Source organism: Triturus cristatus, chromosome 12, assembly GCF_964204655.1.
Source record: "Triturus cristatus chromosome 12, aTriCri1.1, whole genome shotgun sequence".
NCBI classification, from domain to species: domain Eukaryota; kingdom Metazoa; phylum Chordata; class Amphibia; order Caudata; family Salamandridae; genus Triturus; species Triturus cristatus.
Window position 1 is genome coordinate 728,948,336 of NC_140595.1, and position 18,514 is coordinate 728,966,849.

Below are 18,514 nucleotides of genomic sequence, written 5' to 3' on the forward strand. Positions count from 1 at the left end.
AATACAGATGTGACCTGTACAGCACACTGTGACGGGACTGACGATTATAGGAGTCCGCCATCCTAGGCACTATAAGTAGGACTGATCACAATAGCAATCAGCCATCTTGCACACTGATGGGGGACTATATCATTGTGAATCAGCCATCCAGCACACCACAAAAGGGGGTGTGTCACTTTAGATATCTCCTGCGTACTGTGTGATGGTGACCTGACACTGCCATTCTTTCTTATTTTTGTATGACTGTGACTGTATGTGAATTCAGTACTATGCAAAGGAGATACTCCGTGTCCTCGGTATCCATCACTGGTGAGTAGGAATGAATATCTCCTGTTATCTAAAAGACATTTCTATAACACTTTCTGTACACGATGCTGACTTGTTTACCTGCTACAACAGCCACCAAAGTTTGCAAATTTCTCTCCAGTTAAGTGAATGAAGGGATTTCAAATGTGCCTGCACCATGTATCAATAGTTTACTAAGTCTTGTTTATTTTCTTTGTATTCTGTCACCTGCAAACTTCAATTTATGAGAGGGAAAGCAGAAATATGAATATTAGGGTGGGGAGATTGGAAAGAACAATAAGACCGTCAACTACAGAGATCGAACATGGGACAACTTTAACTTGAAGACTGACTTCTCAAACTTATTTTGCTCCCAGTCAGTCTCTAGATATTATTATAAACGTATTAGACAAGTAGGTGATAAAATTAGGCTCACTCAGTAAGTGAGTAAAGTATTTCTAAAGCGCGCAAATGCTGAGGCATCTTAGCGCTAACACAATGCTGTTGCTGATCTAGGAAATGAAGAGACTTACTTGGCCCTGGAGACAAAGAACCAGGTCTTAAGAGAGTTTCTAAAACTGAGCCTGTTCAATTGAGACCTAAGGGAGGAAGGCAAGGAATTCCATAGTTTGCCCGCCAAGAAGAGACTTTTGCCACCCTACTTGGCCTTCCTCACCCTAGGGATGACCACCAACCGAGCATTGGAAGATCTTAGATCGTGTCGATACCAAGCAAAGATTTTCTGGAAACACTGGGGCTGAGTCCGTGCAGTGCCTTGTGCACAATGCCTTGGAGGTCCCTAATGCTGTTTGATATGGGGCCGAATTTAAGGATTTTTAATAGCAGCTGAGCTACAGCGTTCTGCAGAGATTAAAGCTTTGAAGTAGTTTGTCTATTCCTAGATAGAGAACCTTGCAATAGTCTATCTTGGACAAAATCAAAGCAACTATTACCGTGTTTTGCATATCAAATGGAATGAATAGAAAGATTTTTATTTGTATCTTTAGAAGGTAGAAGCATGAATATGTAATGTGGTTGATATTTTCAGACAAACAAAGCTGGTTGTCGAACATGACCCCGAGAATTTTCACTTTGCAGACTAGGACTGGACAGGGGCCGGAATCAGCAGGCCACTGGGAGAAATTCCAGAAAGAGACGTTGTTTCATGAAAGTATCACCTCCATTTTCTTCGTGTTTAACTTAAGTTGGTTCTCTTGCATCCAGCTAGTGATGTGTGCCAGACATGTGTTAAATTGTCTGGCCACATTATTTGCATCAGATGTAATTGATACAACTATCTTCGTATCATCAGTGTAGGATATGGCAGAGAAACTATGAGATCAGATAAGTCTTGCCAAGGTGGTGACCTAGATGTTAAATAGTGTTGTGGATAATGACGATCCTTAAGGAACCCCACAAGGAAGAGAAAACGGATTAGAGGTGTGCCCTCCGAACATCACAGTCTGGGTAGGGTTAGGGCTGCACCTTTTATTCCCACTGTCTCCAGCATTTTGATTAACACATGATGATTAACCATATCAAATGTGGCAGAGAGATCCAATAGGATTTAAGCAGCCCTCTCTCCCTTGTACACCTGCATGCGGATCTCCGCAGCAGCAATAACTAAAGCAGATTCTTTGCAGTACCCTGTCTTTAAAATGTGTTGAGATGAATCCAGAAGATCATTGGTCTCCAAAAAGGCCATCAAGTCTTCATTAATGTTTTTTTCCAGGGTCTTTTTGGGGCGTGGCAGACAGGATATTGGCTGATAATTCTTGACTCCAGCAGGGTCTTGGAAAGGTTTTTTTTAAAACCGGATGCACCAATGCTTTTTTCAAGGCTGCTGGAAATTGCGCTGAGATAAGCATGTTATTTAAGAGTAAAACAAGATGAGAAGCAATTGTTTCGGGAACCATTTGCTGTACGAATGGCAGACATGGATCAGTGGCGGAACAAGATTTGATGTTTTCTTGCAATCTCATAACTCTTTCCTCTGTTAATGGAGAAAAGCTATCCAATCCATCCAATGTGTTGTTAGGTTCTAACCTGGCTTAGAAAAAGAAGGAGAGCCTGAGTCAGATGTGTGATTAGCCTCACTCACGGTATTACAGATTATTATACATGCTCTCTCTTAGAAGTGAGCAAGCAAAGTAAGGTCTGAATCTGGCCTAGTCTGAATGACTGGCTCCATCTTGAACTTTGTCTGGCGATTCAAAATAGAGCTGACCCAAGCATCTCAGGCACTACACTTACCCCTCCCTATCACATGTTGTAAAAGATCAAAAACACTAGAGGAAGCATGGTTGAGTGCACATCATCTAAAATTGTGCTTTCTGCTCTGTATGTTTGCAGCTGAGCTGTGGTTCAATTTTCATATAGCTTGGGGACTTCCTGCTGGAAGACTGGGTTCTCTTTGTTTTGCTAATGGTCACCATTGAGGTGCTGGCCTTGTCTCTCTTTAATGTGTACGTCAGGGAAAGACAGGGATATTAACATGAAAATAGTCTCCATCATGATCTTAACCTTAACGCTGTTCAAGAAAGCTACTGTGATATTTTATCAAGGTAGTCACATTGAATTGAGATGATTTATTGAACATAATGTAGTATTTTGGATCAAGAAATGATTGCACACACAGCATTGCAATGTGTGGCAAAGGGACACAGCAGGATATTTTCATCCAGTGGCTGAATAGCCCGAGTCTAACCAGAAAAACTGTATTTTTTTGTGGGAATATCTTTTAGGAAATCCTTACCAGTCAGTAGCCTCACTTGAATGGGAGAACTTTGGTGTATCCCTGGGGGACTTGGAAAAAAGTACCTTGGCCTCATACTCCTAATGTCTTTAGGGTGCACCAATGAATAGGCGTCGCCCCCTGCATTGTTGCCCGTACACCACATGTGGATGTATTGTGGGTCCAACAAAGACATTTTCTTGTGTAATCTGCAACATGTTTTAAACCCTGAAATCAAAGGAGGAGACATTTGATCAAGTTGCTTTGAAAATCCTGGGTAACTTAGTCAGTGAAGCACAGACCACTCTAGACCTGTGTCTATGAGGTACGTGGGGCCTTGACAAAAGCCGCATGGCAAGATGATATGGTGCTGCAGAGCTACTGCTGGGAAAAAGTTTCCAGACTAATCTGGCACCTGCAGGGCTATTCATAAGGGGAGACACCTGCTGGAAGCGGTGGCCATCAGAAAAATCATCACTGAGATAAGTACATTTTTCCTCTTGACTGTTAATTTTGGAATCCACAGAGGATGTGGAATCCATGTTAGAGAAAAAAGGGGTACTTCTTTGGATGTGGGAGCATTTGTTCCTTTCGTCCATTGTAGATACACTGATCCACAGGCAGATCTGCGAATCTCTGTGCTTTCATTGCATGACTGTTGCGGAAAAATCTCTCTTCCAGGCCAGCACCACCCAACACATTTCACTAATCACTTTGTTGTGAAACATACACAAAAAAGGATCTAATGAAGTTGGGTGAGTCTTCCTGGTGCCTGAGCCCCTAGGAGGTGAACCCAAAGGGACCATCCTCCCCTAGCATCAAAATTAATTTATCAACAGTACATTTTGTTGCAGAATTCGTGGATCCTTTGCGTGATTTGCAAATTCTAGACCACATGGGTACTTCTTAAAGGTCAATGAGGATCTGTGAATCCTGAAAAAATTTACAAATAAATCAATTTGGTGTACCTCAATGGTGTATGAGTGAAAGACCTGAGAAGCGGCATTTGGCCGCTGATGGAGGAGTGGGGGTCAAAGATTGGCAAACAGGCAAATTCTTGTGGCCAATCACACTGTGCATGGCTGATGGTCTTTCGCAGCGTGGGTTGGCCACGTGAGGACGGCTGCTTTTATAGAAGAAAAGTATATCAACAGAAAATACATATATTTAATAAAAAGGCATAATTAAAGTGAAGTTGACAGCTCTGATTATAACACATTAATGTATCCTTTAAAAACCTCTACATTTCACCTAACAAACACTGTTAAAGTGAAGTTATGGTTACAAAATAAAACCAAAATAACCCTGAAATTTCACAGTCACATTCAGCTTCACAAACCATGGTTCACTCTCCTGGTATGTAAACCATCACTCACCAGATGCAGTTACACAATTTATAACAATGAGACGACTACACAGCAATTTGTTTTATTACAGTGCATGCACATAGAGATCATACCATGTCCATAGTCAGATATTGATATTGTTGATGGTAAGTTAATATATGTCACTAGTGAGGTCATGTATGTCATTTGTTACATTGTCTGTTACTTTAAGGCTGTGTCTCTGAGCACTCCTTTTGGTCTCTGAGTTATGGTTTGCATGGCAGGCTTCCATGGCAGGCTTGCAAGCAATGGTTTGTGGTGCTAACCATAACTGGGGAATATGCATGCTCATAGCATGTGTGGCTGTAGATACACATGTTCTGCATGCTCCTGCTATCTAATGTTGCACCATGTGCAGCATGTTTTTTTTTCAAAGAGATTCTAATCCCAAGACGTGCTGCAACTCTTGCCTTGGTCCAGAACAGGGCGGAACTGGCTGTACTGGGCATTTCACCAGGAGGCTGGAAGGTTGGCGGCCGGTTTAGTTACTGGGGCTGGTCTTGTTACTGGGGCCGGTTTTGCAAGGGTGCTGGAATTTCGTCCCCCAGTAACAAAAGCAGCAAGCAAGCGTGTCCAGCCTCCAGGGGCCAGGCAGTGCTTACCCAGGGGCTGGTCAGGGTTAAATTGCCAGGGCTGCTTTGGGTTCCCTGTCCAGCCCCGGTACAGAATGCATTAACACAATGGCTCTACATGGGATCATGTTCTTCTGGGACGGTGCTTCGAATTGTTATATGCACCGGATTACTTTGTATCTGGTTATGTTTCTGGTTAAGCAGCTCTTTTTTTCCACCCAGTGATATAAACAGCAACTTTGCATTAAAAACATTCCTTCTTCAGAATCTTTTTCTTAGGTGGACACATTCCACTGTGCCGCAGCCTCGAATCACTGTTTCCCCTTCTAGGCTGATCAAGGTTTTCCTTGAGAAGGCACCTAGGATTGGATAAAAAACCTGCCTCTCCCCGTAGCACAGACATAAGTCCTGTGAGGCCTGCCTTGTGTTCTTCTGCAAGAAGACTCGCAGACATTGGAGGGAGAGAAGGCGGGTACACTACAAGATGTGGCACGGAGAGTTATCAGCTACACTCATTGTTTTGGCACTGAAATCTTACTTGGCATCAAGGAGGAAGAGGCTGGCTGTTCCCATATCCCTCTGGGCCAGGCACAGAAACAACTTAGAGTCTTGCTTTTTCCAAAGCTCTGACACTGAGAAAGAGATTGAATTCTTCGAGCCAGCACTGCACCCGGGACCAGCTTCATGACGAAAGACCAAGGTTTCCCCACACACAGGGGCTGTGCCTCAAGCTAATTTTCCAGCCCAAACAACCAATGGCCGAAGCAGAAAAACACTTGAAAAGGGAGTTGAGCAATCAAGCTTAAAGCCAAGCCCAAAGAGGTCTAAACCTTTGAGGCCCACATCTCCAGAGGTTGTCTCAACATCGAGCAAAGCCAAGGACATCAACCCTCATTCTGCTCAGTCACCAGCTTGTCGCACAGGCAGCAGATAGCCTCACTCGGCACCGAAGTCGCAGCCTCACTTGGTTCTGACGCCACCATGGCACCACGCTGTCAACAAGCCCCTGTCCGAGCCAAAGAAGACATTGAAGAGCCAACTCCTCAAGGCCCCAAACTTGGCGCCAAGGTCGGACACGTCAGAATGGTCCATTTTTGAAAGGCTGGTTCGGGTTCTTGATGAAAACTTGAAAAACCCTTTCAGTCATCCCGACACCAGCAAAATACTCTCAAGCCTTCTGGCTCCAGGACTCATCCTGAATCCAAAAGAAATGCCCCTCACCTTTGAGGAAGAACCCCTGTCCGCTCCTCCTCCTGCTCCATCATGCCCAAAGAGGGATAGCTACCTGCCATACATTCTTTCCATCACTGCCTTCCACGCGTCCACACTCCCCATCACCTGACAATACAGGGCACGGACTCTAATGTAGGCAATCCCTACTACCTACAGGACCTAGACAAAGAGCCCGTTAGGCTGCAGAAGGGAATGACCCTTGGGAGGATTATAAACTTGAAATAGAATATCTTAAAGCTAACTGTTCCTTTTTTAATAGAAACTCCAGGTTTAAGAAAAACTCCACCCTGTCATGCTCACTCTCTTGAAATGCCCTGAAAATCTGGAGTTCTCTGCCAGTGAATATCTGACATGCTACCAGGCTTGGGAAAGTTAAAGCCATGTTTAGTTCCTTAAGATTACACTGTGCTGATCATCCGAGTAACAGAATTTTAGAGATTTTGAGAATTGGGAAACAAACCAACTCAGAAGACGTGTTTTTGAAGTATGATCACACAGGTCTTGTAGGTGCCTTCCTGGTCTCCATCTGTCTTAATGGCTACCCCTGTTATTTGAGGTTTGGTTCGCCCTGCGTTCATTATGGTTTACCACCTGCTGTTAGCCTTCTTATCTGTTGCTCTGCTTCTGTTATATTATTTTTTGCTACTGTGTTATCCTTTGGTTGTTTAGCATTCTGCAGAGTGGATGGGGTCTTCCTAAATGTACTGTATTAAAAGTAAATTGGAGTGGACTTGTCAAGTTAATGCAGAAACATACTTTTTCTTGATGAGTACTCTGTCCTACTTATATTTTCATCTCAATCGAAATCTTACATGGGGACTTTAAAAACATTCCATGTGCTCTTCCCTTGGTAGCAAGCGGCCATATTGCCAAAGCCAATGATACATAGTGTTGGTAAACATGTCATTTATACTGCCCTAAACAGAAACCGAAATGTGCTGTGAAAATAATGTTTAAGTAAAGCACACACTGAGCAATGAATAGCCTACAGGTGCCGTCTGAATTTATAGGATGAAAAGTGCCCAAGGAACAGCATTTGAGACTCTGCAATGTTGTAAACCTCATAACATTGACATCCAGTAATAAACAGAATCCATGTCCACTGTCTCAGGTACTGTTGACCTTGTTAACTTTGTGCTGCCACGTTAACTTCTTCAAGAACTACCACCCAGAATTGCTTCTTGGTGCAACACCCCATGGTGCTTTATAGAATCTCTCAAAAAATGGCTTCTCACGTTTTCAATTCAAGAATAATTACCAAAGTAACACTTCTGATAACCTTTTTTGCTGCATTTCATTTCCCGTTCAGTACTGTGTTTTAAATCTCCTTATTATCAGAATTTAGAAGGCATTCTTGTCAGGTTATACCACTGTAAATTCCAGCACAGATTAAATAATACATGTAGTTCTGTACATTATAACTAGGGCTCCCAGTTTTATGGTGTTTATTTTTTTGACATTTCCGTCTGTATTTAATCCATATTTATTTTTTGTCATCTTTATCTGTATTTATCTATATTTATTATGGGTTTTGTGAGAAAAAGTAAAGCTGAAACTGGTAGATTTCCATATTTATTTAACCAATACATATGCAGCCATGCTTGAATGTCTTCCAGGTTTTAGTGATATGAAGAAATGCATAAGATAAATCAATGCACTTATATGAGAATATGCGCATTTCAGTATCCGCTTTGTGCATATCTACTGCTGTTTAATCCTGTTTACCAAAACTCCTTTCTCTTTTTAACCCCTTTACCTGTCAGTCCATACAGCCTGGCAGTCATGGCAAAGTGTATTTAGAATCATTCAAAAAGCACCCAATTTCCGTTTTTATCCATATTTAAAAATAAATATAGACAAGAAAATAAATGATTTTCTGTCTGTATTTATCTGTAAAAATCAGTAAAAACGGAAAACAGGGAGCCTTAATTATAAACAAGTTTGCCATTTTGCCTTCACTGTTCGTTAACATCTATTTGAAGACTTGGAGTTAGCAAATCTACCTCAATACACCATACACGAATGGGAGGCAGGGAGGAAGTATCTGTGGAGGAATATTCAAACATTCACTTTCAGGCAGACACACCCAGACTTAACACAGTAATGCAATGTAAGAAAAAGAGAAATGGCAAAATATCGGAGATCTTCCAACCTACTATAAGAGAATTTTTTTTTACTTTGGTTGTCACTTCACTGCTGGTCCCGGTTCAGTTTACACCACTCTAGACCACTTCATGATGCCTCGCCCAGCGGCTTCTCTTCAGAATGTAAGTATTTCTTCTCAGCACTGTGGCTGGTGGTACATGGGTCTTCTCTACCGCTACCACTCGCCTGCCCCCTGGAAACCATAGGTTGTTAGCATCTCCACTGACACTTTCTCCTTCAAGGTCTGAAGATACTGCCTTTTTACAAAGGTTGAGTGGCTCAGGTCTAGGAAAAATAAGCATCTTGGAGCCCTCAAACATCCTATCCCTTTCTTTGCTTCCACTTAAGTCAGTCTACCTCTAATGTGCGTCTTTCAGCTCTGCTAGATTAGTGCATTTTCCAACTCCCCTCCTAGAGGGATCCCTGATGGCTAGGTGAGCTGCTCTGATCACTTTCACTGGGTCTGCTTAAGCTCCATCCAGAACTTTAGTATTCAAGAAACTTTGTATTAAATGTGTCCACTTCTGCGGGTCTGCTATAGCTAGGAACCCTGGGATTGTGATACTTGCTACTTGCGCCTTATTTTCTAGTCACAACTTTTGACCCGAAGAGATAGATGGTGGGAAATAGGCAGTTTTCAAATTGTGGACTCTGTTGGGATTGCTTCTCACCTTCCTGCAGCTTGGTCTCTATTGCATTGGCTCTCTAGTGCAAGATGTTTCACCTCTTTTTTGAGTCTTGGAGAAAGGACTAGCAACGGATTCCAATGCCCCTTCCATTGAGCGCATCTTGGCATCTACGTGCTGCGTGGCAGCTTGCGTCTCTTGATGTTTTCATTATAATCACCTCTTTGTGTGTCATAGGGACTTCTCCTTCGCTTGGGCATTCCTCATCAATCCTAGAAGTCGCTCCAGGGGGTGGTGATTTATGAGTGAAGAAGGCTTTTGTTTTTTCCATATTTCATTCTCTGATCTTTAGGTGGTATATTAAAAACAGCCCAGACAGGCCTCAGTGGCTAATATGGCACCTGATCATCACTGTGTGGGGAGCCGGGAGGCATGACTCACTGATACACTCTGCATCTCTCCTGTGACGTCAACTCCCTCCATTTCTCTTCCCACAGCTGGCTCCAGTGCAGAAGAGGGCGCTTACAGGTGCCAGCTCCACCCAGAGCACTTGTTTGCTCCTGGGTCTTTTCTGTTCCGTCCAGTTATCAACCACTTATGGCCCAGAGCAGCCTGTCGCAACTGTCCGTACACAGTCCAGGGAGGGGACATGGGGGCGCAAGGCCATTGCTTCATTTGGTCGGAAAATGGAACTCAGCCCCTGGGATGCCACTCACTCCGTTCTGGGTGGAGGGGCAATCTTCGTCCCTCTACTTGCTCTCCTGGTCTGTATACATCCAGAGTAGAGCTGCTCCGGAGCCCAGACGTACTGTGGCCATCTTGGCATGACATTGGCTCCCCTCCCACTGCACCTTTCTTTCTATACAATATTTAAGTGCTGCCATATACTAATATTGACATACTGTAAAAAGACATACCTTAATGGAAGATTAAAGTTGAAAAATTTGAACATTGGGTCTTGTAGAAATATCTTCGAGTATAGTGTGGTAACTCATGAATTACTGATGGTTGGACAACTCTGGGGCAAGTCACTTCATCATGCAGCCGTTACTGTTTCACCAGGGCCATGTGAGGAGTGTTCTGTGATATGTTGTGCTATCTGGTCATTCTGCTAGCCAGTATGTGTTTGTTGTCTATGTATAGGCTGTTGCAAGTCCTATGTAGATGGCTAGATGGATGCTCATTTCCCGCTATCGATGAACTGTGAAACATCTTAAATAAAATATTTTTTCCTCCATAGGACCAACCTCCCTAAAGAAATCATGGCCTACCCTGATCACCCATTCTCCCCAAACCTGCCCTCCTTCCTGCACCACTCTCAAGTTTTGGCTTACCTGGAGAGCTATGCGGATCGCTTCAAGATCAAGGAACACATTCAAGTGAGTATAGTGGGCATAGTATCACAGAATGCTCGAAGCAGACATTATGAAGGCATTATGTTGTCAGTACCTGTTGTCAGGCCCCTCTCCTACCTGTTTGTGGTATGCGTAATTTTAGACAAATCTATCCAGTCTGAATTACAAATGGGCTGGATTTAGTCTTGGTGAAACAGTGTGGTAATGATTCCTGTCAGTATACCCTCATTTAAATCTGGCTGTTCTGATTTTTGTCCCCAGAAATTGGGAATTACATGCAGGCCTGCATTTACAGGGTGCAAATCTGCATGCAGAGTTTCCATTGCGGGGACCAGCCAGTTCCCATTTATGACCAGCTCTGAGCAGAGTAGAATAGGAGCAAAGCTGGTCAGTGAGCTCTGAGATCTGTAAGAAAAAAGAAGGCAAAATAAGCAAGAAAAGACGTGAGTTGGAGCGATATGTGAACAAAAAAGAGATGATGGAGGGACTCTGTTTAGGCGACTCCTATTTCATGCACTAAGTACTCAATACAGTTAAAAGACAGGATAATGTGAGTTGTCAGGATCAGGGTTTAGAAAGTAGTCCACAGATGACGGTGAGAGCTGTTCTAGAATAGACCAGGTTCCCCTTAGAGTATGTCTCCATGGTCTGCCATCAAGACAGCAAAGGGAAAGTTTTATATGAGCAAATGGGTAGTAGACTAACTACAAAAGAATAAAACTATTTTTAGGGATCTTGAAAGCAAGTTTATATTCTATTAAGTATACGGAGGCAAGGATTATACCTTCCATGTTTTTCTTATTCTCCAGTAGCAGCCAACATGAGTGAACAAACACTACATTTCCCATAAAACTCTAGGTAATAGGTTCACAATAACCAATCACAGTCCATCTCCATTTACATAACTTTCTGTGCTGTGTCTTTCTCCTACTTTATTCATGCAAAATTAGCCTCTTCACCTCCGTCACACTCTCACTTCTGCTTCAGTTCCATACCAGCATCCCAGAAAAACTCAATAATTTTCCTTGTTCTATCTTTACTATTATTTTTTCACATAAATCACATTACCAGGCTGCAAGCATAGTAATGCGTTATGTTCAATATCCCTATAAAAATCCCTAAGCAATTTATTTACACTTTAAAATCCAATGACAGAACATGTGCTAATTGTTACTACCAGCTGGGACAATCCTCTCCTTCTTGCCCTGAATAGTATTAAAGCCTCTGCACGATAGCTATGGCATTTTTTTATTTATTCCGAGTCAGGACCAGAGGTGAAAATTATAATAGTTTAAACGTGCTTACCGCTAGCAAAGCCTCATCCACTACTGGCTTAAAGTAAAAGTGCTTGAAGGTAGAGTTGTATGACCAGTTCTCTGCATTCATAAATTTCTACAAGTGGGCACCCAGAGTGAGTGAATGAATGTCTTAGAAGCCATTGCCTCATTTATCAAGTGAGCTGCAAACATAGATTTGTCAATGCTTGCCTCTTGCATATCACTTCTCACCCATCTGGCTATTGTGGGGGATAAGACTCTTGAAAGTATTTCCCAAGGATATCAAAAGCTGGGGAACCCCGGAGGTGAAACGTCCTCTGTCATAGACTCTTAGGTGAAACCACTCATAATGGTAGAGAATGATTAAATTCTGGATAAGTAATTGCTCAGGTATTTGACTTGGTGTATATACTGTGCGATACGTCCAAGGCTCAGACATCTGCGACCCTTCTTCATGACACCAGGCAGAGGAGAATAGCCAGTTTCCCCGAAAAGTCTTTCATAGTCAGAAATTATTTTCACTGCCACAAGAGGAACACAGTGAAAACTGTTTGTATCTCAGACACTAGAATATCTCAGCTCTAGTGGTACAAAGAGCCTGATGGCTTTCTATAATCTACGCACCATGGCATGTTACATCCACCCCACCTATTAAGACACCATCGACCAAGAAAGGACCTGCTGCTATAGCTGATTTGAAAGTGTTCAGGTACCTGTAAGCTTGACCTTCCACAACAACCTCCGATAGGGAGTTCAGAATATAGACAAGTTTGTACCCCACAGGATCCAGACTCTATTTCTTAACACCAACCTGCCCATCTCTGCCAAGCCGAAAGATATCCCTTGACTGCTACCAACCCAAGCTTTCCTGATGAGATCTTCAGCTTATCCTGAAAGACCAAGACCATCCAGCATTTCTTTTAATCCTCCATGTCATGAGATAGAGCGACTCCTCGGCTGCCAATCAATGGGATAATTCCATCAGAATGTTCTGGCAGTTGGGACGTGGGGGTACAGATCAGTAAATAGCAAGAAAGTTCCATCAGAACTATGAACAATTTCCCAATTTCTGGTGATAAGAACCATATTCGCTGCTTAGCTCTGTACCGACAGGACCATACTTGCGCTCATGGCGAAAGGGGGAAGGCATAATTGGTCTCTGAACTCCAGTATTGGAGAAAGGTCTTGATGGTCACTTCCTTGGGTCTGGTTTCCAGCTAAAGTACCTGAGACATTGATGGTCCAGATGGGAAGCAAATAGATTGCACAAGAGCATCATCTTTCTTTATCAAATTCCTGAGGGGACTGATTTTGTCAGAAAAATGGGGAATACATTGGAGTTTCACTCAGCCAACAGCAGGAAGGATCTCAGCTGATCTTTATTATCTGGAATGGAAACTTCCTCTGTAGCTTTTAGCAACTTCACCTTGGGACTGACACCCTCTTTGGATATCCGGTGTCCTAAGTAGTCCACCCCAGACTGTTCAAATTTGTCTCCCCTCAAAGTTACTCCTTTGCCCAGCAGAATATGCAACACCCTGTCCAAACGCATATTATGCGGTTGAAGATTCTGACCACAAATCAGTATGTCATCCTGGAAATATCGGACACCCTCGCAGTCTTTGAAAATCTCATTCATAAGTCTTTGGAACACCGACGTAGCAGATGCAAGTCTGAAGGGCATTCTTTTGAGTTACAAATCAGCTCAAGTGTCTCGGCTCTTCCCTCATATTAGAGAAATACAGGTGAGAAAATGTTACTAAAATAGGTAAAAACGCATGAAATGGAAACCAAGTTAGTTAAAATGCAAGCTAAACCTTTGGCACAGTTCCCACAGCTGCCAGCAGTTTCATAACAGAAGTCACATTTTTGCCACATTTCTTCTTTAATAAGTCGCAAAATTGCCCAATCCAATATGGCAAACATGCTGCATGACCCTGCATGGCAAATCCTATATGAATATTCCCAGATTAAGAGGGCCGCCAATTTTGGTGATGTGGAACGCTTAACTGCATTGTCTGGCCTACACAGGGCCTGCTGACTCCGCCTATTTGAAAATACAACAGCACATACTCACGAAGAATGCTTTTGTGCAAGTGCCAGAGAAGGCATGTACAGTGCGGCTTCACACTGGTTTTTTGAGATGCTGTGCAGAATGGACTCCGCCTCTGCGTCCGCCTCTGCGTCTCATACAATGCCATACGGCATTATTCTTCGCCTTCAACACTGTTGATCCCACTTCGAGCCTCCGACACCGGCCCGAGTAGATTGCAATACGCAGATCTACTAGAAGCTGCAGTCCCGGAAAACTGGTGCCGAACGATGATCCGGCACCCACTTGTCGCCAATAAAATGAAGGTGCAACTCCGAACCAAGGTACACAGGTAAAAGTTTAATTCCTTACATTCAATACAAAAGGAACGCCACCAGCACATCGTTCAGCATTACAACCCTCATCTCTCTTCCTTCCACCGCTGTCTTAGACCCCCATTGACCCTCAATCTTCTACATTGTATGCTCCCCTCCAGTTCCATAAAGAGACAAACCCAACAGGGGCCTGCCTCCTCAGCCCTGTTGAGGATCTTGGTCAAAGGCCTGAAACATTCAGCAGCCTGTCCTGGCAAACCTACCGAGGCCTGTCAGTGCCCTTCTTTGAGTCCGTTACAAACTCTGCGGGGAATGTGGCTATCTGAAGTCTATATTGGCCTTTGCCTCCACATGGTCTTCCATTGGCTGGTGGAGGCATCCAGCCCTAAGACGTCCTCTGACCACCTTATCCAGAGGTTTCCCCAGATGACTAGCTGCATACTGGGCTGCTTCTGCTGGGATTCATTCTGTCAAATGACGATGGTATATATCCTCTGGGTCCAGCGTATCTTAAGGTGTTAATCCTGCTGCCCTGCAGGTTTGTCTTACTTGTGGCGCTTTTGTCAGGGCTTGGGTTCCAGGACTTCGCTGCATCATAGCAGTCACCCAAATCTCCTAGGGAGTCATCTCCAACTGTACCATTATCTACACACGGGAAAGACATAAGGCGGTGCTCAAGTTTAGAGGCGATACCAAAGCTTCTAGGAACTTGATCATTCCTGCCCAATTTCTCCTCCTGTGTGAACAATTGGAACAGCAAATGCAAGAATGGTGGTTTACAGTGCCTTGCAGGCCACCTTCCCTGCATTTGCAGCCTTTCACAGGTAATCACAATTTGTGATCTGCCTATTTACTATCCATTTGACGGGTCATTTTATGGCCACCCGACGGTCCTGGGTGATAAAATGGAGGCTCTACAACCAGGACTTAGGGTGATTGCTCCCTGTCTGTTCATGTAATAACATCAGGGCAGCTCTCCCACATGTGCATAGTAGGGCATGACTAGTTGACTGAGGACTTTTATTGACTGTATCACAAAGTCTTTTCAAGTTGACCTATTTGGCTTCAGTATGTTCTTAAACAACAATCTCTCCCACGTGTGAATGGTTTATGTGTAAAACCGTCCTTGAATTGTATCTTACCTTCTAGTTCCGCACGCTGGTTGAGGATGTGATACCTACACCTAAAACCAAAGGTGAGACAGATGGCATATCAGCATGGGAGGTTACTGTGCGATACCTGGGAGATCGAGGAGACAGGGTGACACACCGGTTTGATGCCATCATGGTGTGCAGTGGGTAAGTATGTGTGCATTTCTGCTTCTTGCCCACTTCCCATTTACTCAAAGATTGAAAGCAGTTTGCAAAGGGTATAATTGTATACAATATATGTTCCTAAGATTGCTTTACTGAAAGAGAAGTGCAGGCAGCCTGTAATCATTGAGCGTTAAGGAAGTTGCTGGAACAGGGCAGGGCATACTTAGTCAAAAAAGTAAGGGAACCAAATCTCTGTCATGTTTAAGTAGTTGTTAAAGAACATCTGCTGTTTTCTAATCAAAGCTCCTAGGCAAGACCTAAACAAGGAACTTCAAGTCATGCTGTGTTCAGGGTATGGGGATTTAACATGTCCAGCACTTCTGATTGGTTAGTTGGCCTACCTTTCTAAATTCCTTTACTCGGGTTGGTCAATACTGTCCATCTGTCCCGCCTTTATGTGCTTGGTTCCCTCCCAGCGAACATCACAAACTGTTTTTTTTGGTTGGCTATCTGTTGCCTCCTCCCTCCCACGCCCTCCCTCCTGTCATTGCTGCTGTCCTTCCTGCGGCATGCCCCATTCCCCTACACAACACTGCATTGACTTTTGTGGCAATGGCTGCATGCTGCGCTTTAACTTTAAACAACTAAAGCTAAAGCGTGCTGTGCCGCAATTGCTACAATAGTAAATACTCTAAACAGTGAGTACCTGCACTTATATTTCAATTTAAAGCACTGCACATAACCTTGCTTCACAAAATATAATGCTGTTCTACTCTTCACGGAAACAGTCTTAGAACATTTTTACTCAAAAGACATCTTTTGATCAGCAGACAAAACCTAGGTCCAGTGGCTTGTTTTGTTTTCAAGGCTGTTCAGCTTTCATACATGACCACACCCTTCCTTCTGTGCATGCCTACAGACCAGGACAAAGTCTAAACACCACTCAGGTTAGACCCCGGTGAGCTGTGCAAGCGGCCAGTGCCCAACAAGCACTGTATGCATGACAGCCGCAAGTGTGCAATTTAGACAGCAGAATACCTTAGGGTATGGGTGCCCAAAGTGTTTCGCTTGCTTCTGCTCGCGCCATTTTCCTTTTTCTTCTCAAATATTTGTGGCTTGGTACAGAGCAGCGTTTCACCTTCAGCTATTGATTTGATGGTTCTCCGCTAAGTGTGCACAGAAATTACCTGCCACAGCACTCTTTCACCTGCCTTGTTTTATTTGCTGCTTTTTGTAGGGTAGGTCCGTGACAGAGCTGTTTATCTAGGTCAGTAGGATTTGTAAACCTTGGTCAGTTCAATAAAGCAGCATTCGTCATGCTCAGGTCAGATCGTGGGCTTGCTCATCCCTCCTTTGCTCCCACTGTCATCCCCCACAAGACCCTCGCTTGCCACTCATTTACTCAGTAGGGCAGTCACGTAAGGCGCATCATCCCCTCTGCTCCTGTACCTTTTTCTTTGTTTCATTGCAGCAGTGTCAGTCTGTTCTTTTACACCTGTCCTTTCCTGTTTGTGTTTTTGCTTCAGGTTTGTGCTTCCTTTGCCAGGTCTTGTTGGTTTTCCAACTCCACCTACAGTCCTCTTTTCCCAGTATATCAGTCAAAATTAGGTGTATTTGAGCCGTAAGCTTGTTGAATAAAATAAAGGAAAAAAAGTTGGAAGGCCATTTTTTTCCCTTCTATTTATTGACTATTGTAGCAATGGCGACACGCCGCTCTTTAGCTTCAAACATCTAATGCTAAAGCACGGTGTACCACCATTGCTACAATAGTAAATAAACAGAAACAAAAGGCAACCGCCCAACTTTTCTTTCTATTTATTAACTTTTGTAGCAATGGCGGTATGCCACGCTTTAGCTTTGAACATCTAAAGCTAAAGCGCGTCGTGCCCCCATTGCTACAAAAGTCGATAAATAGCAAAACAAGACAGGCAGACGCCGCATTTTTTTTACATTTGCAAAGTCAATAGCTCGGCATTCAACTAATGCGAGACCTATTGCATTGCAAATTCTTGTTTAAATATGGAGCGTAGACTATACATTTAGAAAGTTGCTCTTTGACATCCGTGCGTATCAATTGACACAAATGGATCTATGCTGTTGCACCTGGCTCTCAGTGCACCCCTGTTCCTCTACACCTCTCTGATCAAATGCTCTCTAATCCAAGCCTGCTGCACTCTTCCTCAGCGCACAGCATTGAAACTGTGTAGACGTCATCTACAACAACAACCTCAACTTCCTCTTCCTGATAAAAAAATGACTGACCTCCATCTTCAAATCACATATATGCCATTCTAATGTCTGATCATTTAAGGAATGGTCACTGGGTCTGGCGTTCGAAATAAGGAGGCAGTTTAGGTTTCACTGTATTCTCTCTAAAATGTGCCAAACTAGTATCTCCTCAACTTCACTTGAATCTCACTTCATCTGACTCACTTCCTGAATATACATTAATTTCTCTGTTTCCAATTGGTGCCCACAGAGTAATGACAGTCATTCCACTGTTATGATTGTTCTCTCTTTTCCAGTTTTGTCTGAAAGGGTGACTCTAATATTCCTTGGAATTGTACAAAACAATTACATGACCTCCAACACTAGGGCATCTTCCTTTCTCTAGAACATCAACATTCTTGGCTCCGGATCCATAACGAGCATTATCCAGGCTCCGTTACCAAAAGCTCCATGCCGTACCTTCGTCTAAACACGTTAGACTGTACTGGCCATTGGACCCTCTTCATTTCTCTAAAGCCAGTAATCTCCAAAACCAATTTCTTTTTAAACATGTCTTTTGTCGAGTGAAAACAGACAAACATAACATCAGCAGTGTGGAGCATTTTCCAGCCTTTTCCATTTCAGACTCGTGAACTCATTTAGTTGTCAAGCGGTGGGTAACCAGTAACCATAAAGACATTGTGCTCTTTTCCCCTTTAATTATTCATGCATTTTTACTTCAAATGCCAACGGGAAAGTTTCTTAAAAGCTGAGTATTTCATACCTTTTGCCCTGCAATGTGTCATCCACTTCATTCAATTTCATGTTAACCATAGTATCTCTTCATCCATGCCCCCCATATTTTCCTGAAGTTCAGTAGATATCCCCATCTTTGATAAATATTTATCTCTGCATCCATGCATTGTTTCGTTCCCAACACCAGTTTTGTTTTTCGGGCATTCTGCCGACCCTAATCCCCAGTATTGTCACTCTTTGCCACCATGACTCCCAAACCTGTTATTGAACAACACAAGTCACCAGCTGGGTGCAGCCAGCCCCCAAAGCAGAAAC

At 43.3% G+C, this 18,514-nt stretch overlaps 2 protein-coding genes across 2 annotated transcripts in view; both read left to right on the plus strand.

Moving 5' to 3' along the window:
* Positions 1-18,514, plus strand: part of LOC146782609 (uncharacterized) — a 114,206-nt gene that overhangs the window by 50,171 nt on the left and 45,521 nt on the right. Inside the window, exons 3-4 of the mRNA XM_085639961.1 lie at positions 10,221-10,359; positions 15,129-15,277. Of these exons, the coding sequence (XP_085496087.1) occupies positions 10,221-10,359; positions 15,129-15,277 (288 nt within the window). The remainder of the gene's footprint in view (positions 1-10,220; positions 10,360-15,128; positions 15,278-18,514) is intronic.
* LOC146782610 (uncharacterized) overlaps positions 15,152-18,514 on the plus strand; it is a 123,265-nt gene continuing 119,902 nt past the window's right edge. Inside the window, exon 1 of the mRNA XM_085639962.1 lies at positions 15,152-15,277. Within this exon, the coding sequence (XP_085496088.1) occupies positions 15,256-15,277 (22 nt within the window). The 5' untranslated portion in view covers positions 15,152-15,255. The remainder of the gene's footprint in view (positions 15,278-18,514) is intronic.